We start from the raw sequence: 13472 nt of genomic DNA, 5'->3' as shown, positions 1-13472 counted from the left end.
TGTTGCCCGTCAGTAATTGGCAGGCTGCCCGTTAATGATGATACCCACGTTACCGACAGGAAGTTAGTGACGGGCCTCCGGCCCGTTAATGACGTACTTTTTCGTCCGTTACTAATGTAGATTTTTGTAGTAGTGAGAGACGGGATGATGCAGTAGGTTTTGCTTTCGGGTTGAATCGAGTCGACAATAACTAGTGAATTCAAGAGTTGGCTTCGAGGCCACACTCAACATCATCATATCTAGCTAGTGATTTCACACTACATCGTTGTATATGTATATGTATTTTCATTAGTGGTAACAAAAAATTGTACTCCATATCAAAACAAAAACAAATGACCTGAACACATGTATAAATCCACAACGTGCGTAAAATACACCTTCAGTTAATTAATCAGTGCAATCAATTAAGTGCGTACGATACGATACAGCTGGATCGATTTTCACAAGGCCCCGAACAAATCGACAAATATTAATTTGATCAATCCATAACGATCTAGTCGAGCGCGCCCTGGCACCCGGCTTCGGCACCGGCATCACCGTGGGCGACGACGAGTGCGGCGAGGAAGTCGAAGAGGTCGACGTCGCGGACGGCGGCGGCGACGTCCTCGCGGTGCACGGTGCGGCGCTTCCCTTCCAGCGTGGCGGCCCAGGCGGCGCGCGTGAGCTCGGCGACGAAGAGCTCGCACGCCCTGGAGAAGACCACGGGCGCTTCCCCGGAGATCATCCTGCTCTCCCCTCCGGCCCCGCCGTCCCCCGCCGTCGATCTCTTCATGATCTTCTTGATCCGGGCGAGCGGCAGCGCGTGCGGGCCCGCGGCCCGGCCCACGGCCACCGTGTACGGCCTCGCCAGCCTCATTGCTGCCGACCCTCGATCGAGCCCGGCCCAAATGATCAAGCTCGATCGACGATCTCTGGCTAACACGGATAGCCGGTGCAGTTAATCGAGATCACGGATGAACTAGTCTTCGAGTTAGTTCACGGCGTGGATGGAAGCCATGGAATGGAGAGATCTTTGTATATATAGATGTATGTATGTATATATGGATGTTTGACTCTGAGGAAGGAGATGAGGTAGCAAGCTATAGCGAGGGGGAGCGCGTGGCTGCTGCCCGTGGCCGGCAATGGAGGGCCGGCCGGCCGCTTTGACAGCGATCGATGCGGACTACACAGCCTTTTTATTCTTACAAAAATACACCAGTGTCTACAGAGTATGTATGTATGTATGTCTGTATGCAGATCATCGTTATAGTAATGGAGAACGTACGTATAGTATACGAGATGGTGGTTGAGATACCGACGGTGTATTAGAAAACGGGATCGGACGTATAGCTAGAATCATGAAATTCATGAATAGCAGGAGTATCTGTTTCGTTGGACGTTGTGGTTGCTTGCCTTGCATCGGTCCGTGTTGTTTAGTTGGCTGCACTTGTCACTCTTTCGGACAGCGAGAGTTTCCGTATCCAGCTCGGTCAAGGAGGGGAACGAATCGAGGAGGGCGGCCGTATTTGGGAAGCGTCGTCCCCGGGCGTCGTAATCACGTAAAGCTCGATTGTGACTTTGTGAGGCGTACTATTTGTAGTTTATGTTTGGGATATTCTATCGTGTACTATGCATATTCCTTTCTTATTGGTTGTACGGGCCATTAGTATATGTCTACTGTCGTCAGTACAACACATACCATATTACTCTCTGTATTATTAATGTGGGGCGACGACTATAATGCATACGCCGTCACGACATTCACCACGCGGGATTAATACGGAGAGCACTGGGTTCACCATCTGTTGCAAATTAACAGGATTTTTTTTGCTCTCCCTGACACACCATCTGTCAGGTTCCAGCAGCTTTATTACATTACATTACAGGCAAATATAACTGATGTCTGTAATCAGGCTACGAGCGTTCATTTTATTTCAGGAAGCCAGTAATAAGTTGTTGGAGAAGCGATATCCCGACATGCAAGAGAGCAAAAAGGGATATGCATGTGGCCTTGAGTTGAGTTCAGGTCGACGTTCCCGGCTTGTCGTCGTGCTCTATCTGCAGCGCCACAAAACGAGACTGAGCTCGCTCTGTCTCCAGCGCCGCCGCCGCACCATCATCGTCAGCAGCAGCAGCTTCTATCCCAGCATCAACAGCTTGCTGCATCTCCACCACTACCACATGGTCTTGCTTCTTTGATGCTGCCACATCAGTCTCGGGGGAAGTATCCTCCTGTCCACAGTGTCAGCATTATTAAGCAGCAGCTAGAGCTATACGTCCAAATCCAAATATATATCTACATATACTACTATAAAGCTAGCTAGCTAGCTATATACTCCATATGTAATATGGTCGAGCACCAGAGCAATAATGGAGGAAGATGAACCGGTTAGGTAGTCAGTTAATTATTACGTACCGGCTGCGATGTAACTTCCTGCAGGGGCTGCTCTGTTTCTGACGATGAGCGATCAGCTGCGGCTTGCTCTGTCTCCGTCGATGCAGACCCAACAACAGGTTGCCCGTTCATTATGCTCTGCAACAAAGCCTGGAAGCTCTCGGGGTCGAGGTGCCGTAATGCCGCAAGTAATAAGGCATTGCCTGCTGCACGTGTCGGCCGCAGCGGAGAGAAAGGCTCTACATATAAGCTTGGGACTTGTTCTTGTGTTGGCTGTTGCTGCTCATGCTGGCGGAATTCAAAGGCATGGAGAGGCTCTTGTACCCGTTGAATCCAGTTACTATCAGCGACCGGCACCAGTGACCCTGCTGTGGGCACATGAGGATCACTAGATTGGAAGAGGCTGACCTCCCTCTTCCCCACATCCCCAGCACCATGATGCACCATGAGAAGCCAGACGGCCGTGAGAAGCTCCGGTCCGCTGCCCAGCTGCCGCGCGTGCAGCTCCACGGGGCACTTGCCGGCCGCGTAGATGAGCAGCCTTGCCCAGACCTCCTTTATCATCCCCAACGATGCCGATTCGAAGGGTGAACCCGAGTAGGTCTCGTTGCCGAGGACTTGAGCTGCATACTTGTTGAGGATCTCTGGCTTTGTCATGGTGTGGTTTTCGCTGACCCATTTGGCGAAGACGTATTCGAGATCTTGGGCTGCGCTGCTGACCGGCAACATGGAAGGGTAAACAGCCATCAGGAACATGAGGTACTCTGATAGCTTCCTGCATTCCGCCGCAGGTCCTTTGCAGTCATCTGCCGCCGGATTTCCTAAGCTGCTCAGATACAAGTCGGTGAAAATATGTAGGCGGAAAAGCGCGTGCTCGAAAGGCAGGGTTAGCACGTAGTTCAGTTCCCTGCCAAGCTCTAGCTTCTGGGACCCCTCTCCGGTACAGAGCAACTTCTCGATGTAGTTGCTCATCTCCTCGTCCTGGACGTGCTGGGTGTGGAAAGTGTTTCTCCATTTTTTCTCCAGGCTCATTGCACCGACGACCTTGGAGATGAGTTTCGGCCTGCGTTTCTTAGACAATGCGTAGTCTGTAAGGTTGAATTGCCCCAGGGAGAAACTAATTGACAACTGTTGGTTTTGTTGCACTCCCTGCTGCTGCTCTCCGTGCTGCTGCTGCTGCTGCTGATTCGTCGGTTGCACGATCGCATTGTAAAGAGAACAAGCACTGCAGGACAGCCAACAGATAAAGATGTCCTGTTTCGAGAGCGCCTTTGTCCAGGGTGATACTATCACCATGAAGAGTGAGAAAGCTTCCATAAACATGGCCCCAACAAACAATGTATAGGTGATGGCAACATTGGCTCTGTTGTGGGCATGCAGCTCACGGTTTGCCAGGAACAACACAAAGGCGACAACCATGGAGATCTCGGCGATGCACCGGAATATCTGCCCGGTCAAGCTTTGCAGCACCATGGCCTTGGTGTAGAGGAGATCATACATCATGCCAAGCTCCATCATTACGATCTTGAGCTTCCCTTGTTTCTGCCCATGCTTCGCAAAGTCATGCACCAGTTCATTCTCAATCTTCTCTCCCAGTTGGAACAACGTCCGTCCCATAAGCAATCCTCGGACACGGAGCACCGTGTTAAGAGCATAAGCTGATGCCCCGGCCACACTAGTGTAATCTCGCGGCTGTTTCTGTTCCTCCCTGCGATTACCGAGGTTGTCCCGGCTCCCGGTATAGAGTGCCCATGTTCTCTCCCCATACTTGATTATCCCAGCAACAAATATGGGCATGGCAACGGCTAGCAGCTGCGAGTCAAGTATGTCAAACGACTTGGCAAACACATACAAGGTTAGAGTGACTTGGACTACGAGGTTGAGCAAGTGCCTCAGCCATAGGTTGTTGTCCTCAATGGAGAAGGCCGTCATGGTGTCCTGGCCTCCCAAGTGAAGGAGGAGAAAGGGTGCCCACAGGAAGGGCAGCGTCAGTTCCCCGGGAGAATGCTGGCTTCTTAATTTGTATTTTTCCTCGTATTTGCACAAGAGGCCAATGGCGAAGACGGCAATAGCGTCTGCCCCCACATATGCCAGCCAAATTATGAACCTAAGGAACCCAAAGATTTTGCGCCTTCGGAGGATTCCAGCGAATAACAGGAAGAGCTGCACTATGAGGCTGATGACTACTGTAACCTGAATGTCCTGCTCGTTCCATGCTTGCCAAACGACTGCCTTTGCTGATTTCAGCATCTTCGTGTGAGTGACCTACAAGATCCCCAAAAAAGATATATACTACAGTTTAGCATCATTTTGTAAATGTTAGAAAATCCTTAAGGATATAGATGTTCTCGTCTTCAACATGCTTGTAAATTTGCAAGTAAAAAAGAACCTTTTTTTGTGTCTTGGACAAAAGAAGTCAGTGCTCTAAAAAATAAACCTTTTAGTGCTAAGCTTGGCTTTTTGCTAAGGATGAAAATTGATCTTTTTTTGCATGAAAATGAGACAGAAGACTAGCATTGACATTTATGGTTTTAATCACCCGGGGGAGTAGTGAAAAACGACTTTTTTTTACTACTAAATGTAGTTTCTCTCACGTACTTTTCCAAATTAGGAAGTGTATTGCGCAACATGGAGTATGTAGTATATATGTACACAACATCGTATATATACTATTCTTTTAGGCAGTATATGCAGTTTTTAACATACTCTATTAATTATATGTACAAATATGAAGTTGTTCCTAAAATGTAATAAAAACTACTCCAACCGTTCCTAAAATAAAAAATGTTATAGCTCTATGCTAAGTCAAACTTCATAAAGCTTGACCAAATTTATAGAGAAACCTACCAACATCTACAACTCGAAATTAGTTTTATTAAATCCGTCGTAAGACATACTCTCTCCTTTGCACAAAGATTTGCATGTTTGTTTCGTTAAGACAAATCATGACCAAGAGTTATTAATCAAGACCACATAGACCCAATGTGCTACGGTTAGTTTTAAGTCAATATTTCATGAAACATCAAATCTGTTTAAGGCTCATCTAAACTCAATTGTATCCTTCAATCTTTCGGATTTCCGGTGTCAAATGTAACATGGAACACAACATGCCATCTCTTATAAACGTTCAACCATGCATCTACTGCCAAAGGCGAACCCAAGAAAATACACGGTTGGGGTCAGTCTTGAAAACTTGTGTGTGTCATGGCATACTGTCAAATTTGCCCTTTCCTAAATAGGATTAGCAAAAAGAAAAACATTGGTGGTGTCATTCGACACCAACGGTGATATGCTATACTAGCTCCGTCGGTGCCTACCGCGACCTAAATTCTGCTCACATACATATATTGATATAAATTGGAATAATTTTTTCTTATCATGTACAAATGGTACACACATAAAAACACCACGATTTTATTGCTTTGTGTATTTTGTAGTTGAAAACTAAAGATTATTTTGCATAAATGATAGTTGAAAAGTAAATATGTATAAAGATTGTTTGTGCAATTGTGCGGGACACCGTGCTAGCTACTTCACCTTGAAAAGGTATATATGATTGTTTTCTTTTTTGAAAGTGTATATATATGATTGTTTTCTGGCTTTTCAGATGTAAAATGCGTTTCTTTAAATATAATTTGATACATATGTATGTGTTTCTTGCAGGTACGCTTACACATGATAAACGTTTGCACTGAAGACATTCTTCAGAAATGCCAAGAAGTTTATGTGAAACGTGTGGGAGGAAGAAAGGACATCTTCGGCGCCCGTTTTAAAAGACCACTTTATCTAGCTACTCGGTAAACTATTATTCTCTACCCTGCAATGATTCACCTGTCAAAAGTCAAAACTTGGATGCCATGCTCATTGCTCAGGACTGAGGTAGGATAGTTCCTGCTGCAGTACTGTGCTATACCAGTTTGGTACCACAGCCTGTGTACAGTTACGTTGGCGACATAAAACATGCACACACATGCATGTGTTGCAAACATATAGTCAGATAAAGAGACGTGCCAGTGCAAAACGTGTGCCTCAGTATTTTGATCTGAAGATTTTTATGTTGGCCGAGAAGCAGGACATGCATATGCGGGATCCCGCTGCATCCCTAACATTATGTACCAGCTAAATGCACGTGTTGCTACGTATTTTTTTAATAAAAAACATAGAAATTGTTTAAATGTTTGATCCCTCGTATATCCTAAAAATTTGTGGTAAATAAGTAGCGACAATCTTACAATATATACCGAGCCACTGCACACCCGATACATTTATCTACCGCATAAGGAGTAATATTATGGATGGTCAATAATTAGGCGAAGTATCCGGTGAAAACCCTCATTCAGTGCAAACCGTGCAAACTCCATAAAAACCACGTTTAGAAGTTTCAAAAAAATTCTAAAAAAATACCATATGTTGGAACTGCGATGTTCTACAAACCTGCAAAATTTCAAGTTCAAAATCAAAAGCATTTGGAAGAAATTAAAAAAAGATTACAATGAATAGTCTCAAACACTGAAAAACCACTATTCATGCAGAATTTGTCTTTTTCGTTGCTACCAAATGAAATTGAGTTTGGACTTGAAATTTTACACATATATAATAAACCATCACTTTTCTAACATATGCGACTTTTTTGAAAAAAATTTGAACTTTTTTCGATGGAGTTTTCACAGTTTGCACCGTAGAGGTTGTTTTCACCAGACACTTCGCCCAATAATTAAGTGTGATTTCTAACTACCTAATGTGTGATCTTGGTAAAGGAGCTATATATATATATATAGCTAATCAAAGCTAGAGGCCCGAGTTATATATACGCACGTACGGGCGGGCGGCACGTATGCACCTAGCTTCCGTGGAAACCCAAAGATGAATTTTGCAGAGAAAAGTGTTTGACAAGCAAATCCCTAACCCTCAGCTCCCACCACCCCCAAGATCTCTCTCTCACTCACTCACTCACTCGCTCACTCACACTCACGGAGGGAGTACCTATATAGCTAGCTATCTTTGGGATCCGAATGAAAGCAAGCTCGATCCCTACCTGCACAATGGCCAGTGGCGGCGGCCGGAGCTGATCCGGCCGATCGATATCGAGAGCTGAGATTCCTCGGAACTACAGTAGCTAGCTAGTGGATACTGTGTGTAGAGACTGTTTTTTTTTTTCCCCGAAAAGTGGAGCTCTCCGGCTGGAGCGAAAAGACCGGTGGAGAGGAGAGAGTGAGCGAACAAGCTAGAGTTGGAGTTACACAGAAGCCCCCTGGACGATCCTCGGCCCGACCTACAGGTTAAACACAACAAGGACAAGGCGGCTTGAATGAATGTCGCTTGAAATGTTGCCGTACAGAGGCACAGTACGTGGGTGGGCAGGTAGTACAGTGTACACTGTACGGGGCCTACTTAATTACCTGTGTACGTAGATATTTATCCAGCTGGCCACCCGGGGCCGGCAGTAGCTAGCCCGGCACGTTAGCCTGGACGTCCATCGTGGAGCCCGGACCTAGCTAAGCACCTCCAAGAAGAAGAAGATCGACAACGCTTATTAAGCCGGTCACTGTTTCCTTGATGTACCACCTCTTTTTTGTTTACAAGTCTCTCACACGTACGTATCCTTAATTATGTGTCGGCGAATTTAACAAGGTAACATGAGTTTTATATCACAAAAGTTATACACTATCATGCACGATAAACTTCAAATGTTATATATTCCAATGATATAACTTAATTAAACTTACATGGACGTCTAATCGAATTAGCAACCTAAGGATACTTGTGTTCTTACGTATATATATATTCATCTTGGAATCTCCTGGGCATGCAGCTGGCCGGTAGAGGATATATAGCAGAGCCAGGGACCGGCACGCTAGGTTGGGTAATTAAGTGTACGTACGTGAGCCCCAGTGATTTTGTGCAAAATCCAGCACACGTCGATCGTGGGTCCGCTGACCGCTGGGGACGAAGCACGTCCCGGAAGAAGCATGCATGCAGGTGCTTACATTAATTCCTCGGTACCCGCACCACGTGGCGTCACTTAATTCCGACCACACACATGTACAGCAAGCACGCGGACACTGCACGTACGTTTAGATTTGTATAGAATTTTATAAAAATTTACGTAACTTTCGGCACGGAACGAGTGTACATCATCTGATGTTCAATTTTTGACTCACATTTATCAAACACGTATATCTATTCTTAAAAAACGTCTAGATACATGTAATATTTCGACAACAATTTAGGATCGCACAGAATATTAGATCCATGATTGAGCCCATGATACGGTAGGGGACAGTGACAAATACTTGGGCCCTTGACTGATTCAGAAAAATTTCATTGACATTAGGACTTTGCTGGCCATCAATCTGTGTGAGATGCATCTGCGGCCCTCTAACTTGGTGGCGCAGCCCAATTTAGTCCTTGAAGTTACAAAATGCCCGTTTAGATCCTTATACTTGCATATTGGGTTCATTTACGGTCCTTTGTACGGTTTCATGCCGTATCTGACACTTTGGACCCACATGTCAGCACTAGGGATGACTTGGCGGACCGTTCTTTTATTGCAACCCCCCAACCCCCCCCCCCTCCCCCCATATTTTCATCTTTTATTCCTCCCACAGTCCATTCCTTTTCTAGCTGGCCCCAATCCCACCACGCACACATATCAGCTACCGGTCTCCGCCGTCGTGACCTGCTCGGCTTCCCTCCATGCAGAGATTAGCAGCACATCATCGCAACGGCCAGTGCATCCCCTATCGATAGCAGCTCGAACCCCGCGGCGCACAAATTCTGCCCAGCGGCGGCATTGAGGGCGGGCGTATGGGGTGGATGTCATGCATCCGCGACCCTGAGCTAACCACGCCGTCGTGCTCAAGTGCTCCTCCTCTGCCGGACATTCTTCTCCAACTCCGACTCGCGGCTGGCGCCACGTTCGTCTCCTTCTCGGGCCAGCCGTTTCGAGGAGTTGGCCAACTATCGTGCTTCTCCGGTCGCCCGTCGTCGATGGGAGCCTTGCTCCAGTGCTCCTTGATCCGCGGCCACTCAAGAAGCCAAATAGTCTGTGCTTTAAGGAGCTCGCCGCCGGCCAGCATGCGTTTGGCCTGCCGTTCCTCTAGATGATCCCCGCCAGCGGCGCCGGTGGATGGCATGGGGATGAAGGGGCACGCGTTGAGCCACGGCATGGTGGTGGCGGGGCGATAGCTAGGCGGCGTAGGGGGAGCCATGACGCCCAGCTTCGCGCCGTTGAACAAGCTACGCAGCAGGGAGAACGGTGCTGCTGACCCCGTCTCATCAACTTCTTTGCGCGAGCGGACGCGCGGCATCCCCGATGGCGTGGAGCTGCGTCACGGACGCCTTGCTGCCGGAGATGAAGCAGTCGCGGAATGAAGGGGTCGGCGGCGAGGTGAGCATGGCGGAGGAACAGCGCAGCAGCAGCCACCTTAGGCACGGCTACGGCCGACGAAGCCTTGGGCATCAACAACTTGCCCGATCGGGTACGCTATGCGGCACGAGCCCACGGAGTGCAAGTGGACAACCTCACCATCGTGCAGTTGTTGCGTACGGTGTGCGTCGGCACCGACGTGCTACTCCACCACGTCAAATCATTGCGCACGCACAAAGCAAAAGGAGGACCACGTACCAGAGGCATAAAAGATGGAAACAAGAAGCAGGGGAAGGAAGGAAAGCGGAAAAATTACAGACGTAAGGCTGTTTTCCGCAAAAGTCAGCACTGCACCAAGTCACTCAGGCATTCTGACACGAGGGCCTGAAGTATTAGATACGGTACGGACCGTAAGAAGGACCGTATATAAATCATATATACAAGTATAAGAAACTAAACGGACATTTTATAACTTTAAGGACTAAATCGGGCTGCGCCACGGGTTAGAGGACCACATGTGCATTTCACTCCCATCGATCCCTGCCTGTGTTTCACCGACGAGAATTCCTGCTCAATCCATCCTTCCTTCTCCGGCCGTCTTCGGAACCCAACCCACGGACGGAAAACAAAGAACCCGGACAACCGCGCTCGCAAAGCGTAATCCATAGAAACCGCCTTCTCCGTTCGGATACGCCCTCCTCCAGCCCCCGTTCACTCCTCCGTCCTCCTCCTCCCGCCGCCATGCTCCGCTCCTCCTCCTGCTCACCGCCGCGAGACGCCGTCCAGTGGGCCGAGGCCGCCTCCAGGGCCGCGCTCCGCCACTACTCGTCGCTCCCGAAGAAGGGCAAGCCGCAGGGGCGCGAGTCCACGGTCCTGGCCGCCTTCCTGCTCTCCTCCCCGCACCCGCAGCAGGACCCGCTAAGCCCCCTCACCGTGCTCTCCCTCGCCACGGGCACCAAGTGCCTCGGCGCCGCGCGGCTAGGCGCCCGCGGTGATCTCATCCACGACGCGCACGCCGAGGTCGTCGCACGCCGCGCGCTCCTCCGCCTCATCTACGCCGAGATCGGCGCGGGCAGCCCGCCGAATTGGTTGGCTGACTCTGGTGCGGGTGGGCGGTGGAAGATGAGGGATGGGTATCAGCTGCACCTCTACATCACCCAGCTCCCCTGTATGTGCATCACTTTCAGTTGTTCCTTCTTTCATGCTCAACTATCATATCATATATCACCCTGGTGTTTCTGATAAACACATCTTAGCATTTGTTCAGAGCTAATGTACTGGTACCGCAGTAGTGTCGTTTTGTCTGGACTGCTGGGCAGATGTATTGGAATTCGTCTGTGACATCACTTGCCAGGAACAGTTGATTCATCTGGTGAACTGAATACTGATGCAGGTGGGATCATGCCGGTGCCGCGGTCAACCTCGGACGTTCCGAGGGAATGGCTGGACGATGCGGTGAATGGATGCAGTGGTACGCTTCTTTCTTATTCCTGTTGTTTGGCAGAGTAGTAAGTTTATGTTTGCAGCAGCTAACTGTTATGTGATAAAAGTTGTGGATTTGGCAAAGTGCCCTAATTGGTCCATGATCTCGCACAATCTTATCTATTTCAAGATAGCATTAGTTTCAACATCATTTTCATTAGTAACCAGATGTAACTCATTTACGATGCTTTTATGAAGCCAATTGTTCTCTTGCTGCGGAACCAAAATGGTGCCACAGAAGTGTGGTACATTTAGCAAGTAGAGATGAGAATTTGACATTAGGACAACTGACCAATGTGCAATAAGTAGGTTTGCTAGAATTGGTATTGGAGAGTGTTGGTTTTTCATTTTATGGTCTTCATATAACACTTCTTTGGTATTGCTATTAATTGGTTACATGTAGTTTCTAATTGACATAGTCCTTTGCGAATCAGATGCTGGTTTTGTTCAAAGGAAACCAGGGCGTGGAGATACAACATTGTCTATGAGCTGTTTTGACAAAATTACTCGTTGGTGTGTTGTTGGGATTCAAGGTTTGTTATTCAGAATCTTGTACAGATCCATGTTGTGACTATCTATAATATCAACTATTTCCATATTTTCACGGTATTAAGAATGTGAGGTGTATCGCACAGACCGCTTTTAGTGGCACTCATTTTTTTTTTCAGTTATGCTTTGCCCTTCACTGGTCAGCCGTGATGACCACTTGCACCTGTGTTCTTTTACAGGTGCATTGCTGTCACACATTCTGGAACCATTGTATTTGTCCACCATTACCATTGGACAATCACCTGATGGTGCACCTGAAGGGTTCTGTATGGAAAATGATGTTGAGAAAGTTTTTGGTGCTCGTTTGTCCTCTCTATCCAGAAAAGTCCCTGACCCTTTTAAACTAGACAAAAAGGTTAGTAATCAAGTGTTCATAGCTTCCAGTTCTGCAGTAAGACAGTAACATCTACATGAGTCATGTCAGTGGACTTTTCTATACCTGGAGCCACTATTTTTGAGGCATCTAACTTTTCGACACCTGCAGCCCCTATTTTTTGAGGCACCTATTCCCCCGAAAGAGTTTCAACAGACTTCGGGAGATATACCCCTTTTGACATGCGGGTAGTTATATGGTTTGTTGCCATTTTGAACTCCTTTTTCTTTTTCTTCTTATAGTATTTACCATTTTTGGTTGAACCCTTTTTAAAAAAGCTTAGCTTTGTGGTTTATCTTTTGTAGGTACTCAATATGCTGGAATAAATCAGGTTTGCATGAAGTTGTTTTAGGAACAACTGGGAGAAAACAAGGTACATCTTCAAAGGCAGCATGTTTACCCTCCACAGAGTCATTGCTCTGCAAGTAAGAGAAGTTTCCTTCCCCGTTGCTATCATCCTGATGTAAGCCTGTCATGATTTTCTTAATCCATGTTCCAATGACAGGATAAGATTGGCAGAGGCCTTCATTTCGCTCAAACATCCATTAGTCACAAAATTCCAGCGTGAAGAACTGACTTATCGTGCAATCAAGGTATTTCCTCTTATATTTGAAGACTTGAATACTTAAATGCATAAACAGAATCTGCACAGCTAGAATTCGTTAAATGCTTCTTAATCATTTATGAGCTATGATTATGAGTACAAGTCAAGAGTTAAAGTTGCCTGATCTCTGTTGCAGGATACGGCTCATGAGTACCAGCAGATGCTTGAAATTCTTAGACAAGCCCCATTTTTTAGCCGGTGGCATTCTAAGCCAGCATCCCTCGATTCGTTTACAGTTCCACGGTGATAACCATCCCAGTTCGATGCCGCGTGCCAGATGATCTGTGTACCAGCTCAACTTATCTACATCACTTACGGTTCTAGACAACTCTGAAGTCCTGGACAAGCTATATAGCCTGTAGCAAAAACCTACAAAGCCCTATGTTGTGTTTGTAGGGATTGTTATTGTGTATTCTTGTTCTTTTAGTTCTCAACGAGAAGAAGAAAACATGAAGGATCCTGCACTGCACATACTGAATATAACAACTCTGGTTGTGCAGATCATTTGGGCCTAGACCCACTGAATTTGCCTGTCTCGGACTCTCGGATGCTCTAAAATATGAATGATCTGATTTGGGACATCGCCTTGCTCTTCTTCATCAGCGGCTAAAAATAACAAAACTAGCCCGCAGCAAGCCTCAGTTTAGGCCTTGCAGAGTTGAAACTTGAAAGCATGTGACCCGGAAACAATGACGCGACGATGGTGCCTCCAAATATGGGT

The 13472-nt window shown here is 47.1% G+C and overlaps 3 protein-coding genes across 3 annotated transcripts; 1 reads left to right on the top strand and 2 right to left on the bottom strand.

The window, feature by feature from the left end:
* Positions 1-357: 357 nt before the first annotated feature.
* Positions 358-1160, bottom strand: LOC100823938 (nuclear transcription factor Y subunit C-3-like). Its single transcript, XM_003579462.2, has one exon. The coding sequence runs from the start codon at positions 854-856 to the stop codon at positions 494-496; it is 363 nt and encodes a 120-aa protein (XP_003579510.1). The 5' UTR covers positions 857-1160; the 3' UTR covers positions 358-493.
* Positions 1161-1753: 593 nt separating this feature from the next.
* Positions 1754-7628, bottom strand: LOC100833654. The gene is made up of 3 exons (XM_003580807.4): positions 7410-7628; positions 2396-4639; positions 1754-2211 (listed from the first exon to the last, which is right to left on the bottom strand). The coding sequence occupies exons 2-3, from the start codon at positions 4622-4624 to the stop codon at positions 2002-2004; spliced, it is 2439 nt and encodes an 812-aa protein (XP_003580855.3). The 5' UTR covers positions 4625-4639; positions 7410-7628; the 3' UTR covers positions 1754-2001.
* A 2747-nt stretch (positions 7629-10375) lies between these two features.
* Positions 10376-13330, top strand: LOC100833349 (tRNA-specific adenosine deaminase 1). The gene is made up of 8 exons (XM_010242335.3): positions 10376-10911; positions 11137-11214; positions 11660-11758; positions 11954-12129; positions 12259-12335; positions 12453-12572; positions 12653-12740; positions 12888-13330. The coding sequence occupies exons 1-8, from the start codon at positions 10485-10487 to the stop codon at positions 12996-12998; spliced, it is 1176 nt and encodes a 391-aa protein (XP_010240637.1). The 5' UTR covers positions 10376-10484; the 3' UTR covers positions 12999-13330.
* The last annotated feature ends 142 nt before the right edge of the window (positions 13331-13472 follow it).

Source organism: Brachypodium distachyon, chromosome 5 (genome assembly GCF_000005505.3).
Source record: "Brachypodium distachyon strain Bd21 chromosome 5, Brachypodium_distachyon_v3.0, whole genome shotgun sequence".
NCBI lineage: Eukaryota > Viridiplantae > Streptophyta > Magnoliopsida > Poales > Poaceae > Brachypodium > Brachypodium distachyon.
Note: the sequence above shows the minus strand (reverse complement) of the source record. Positions and strands in the feature narration are given on the sequence as shown.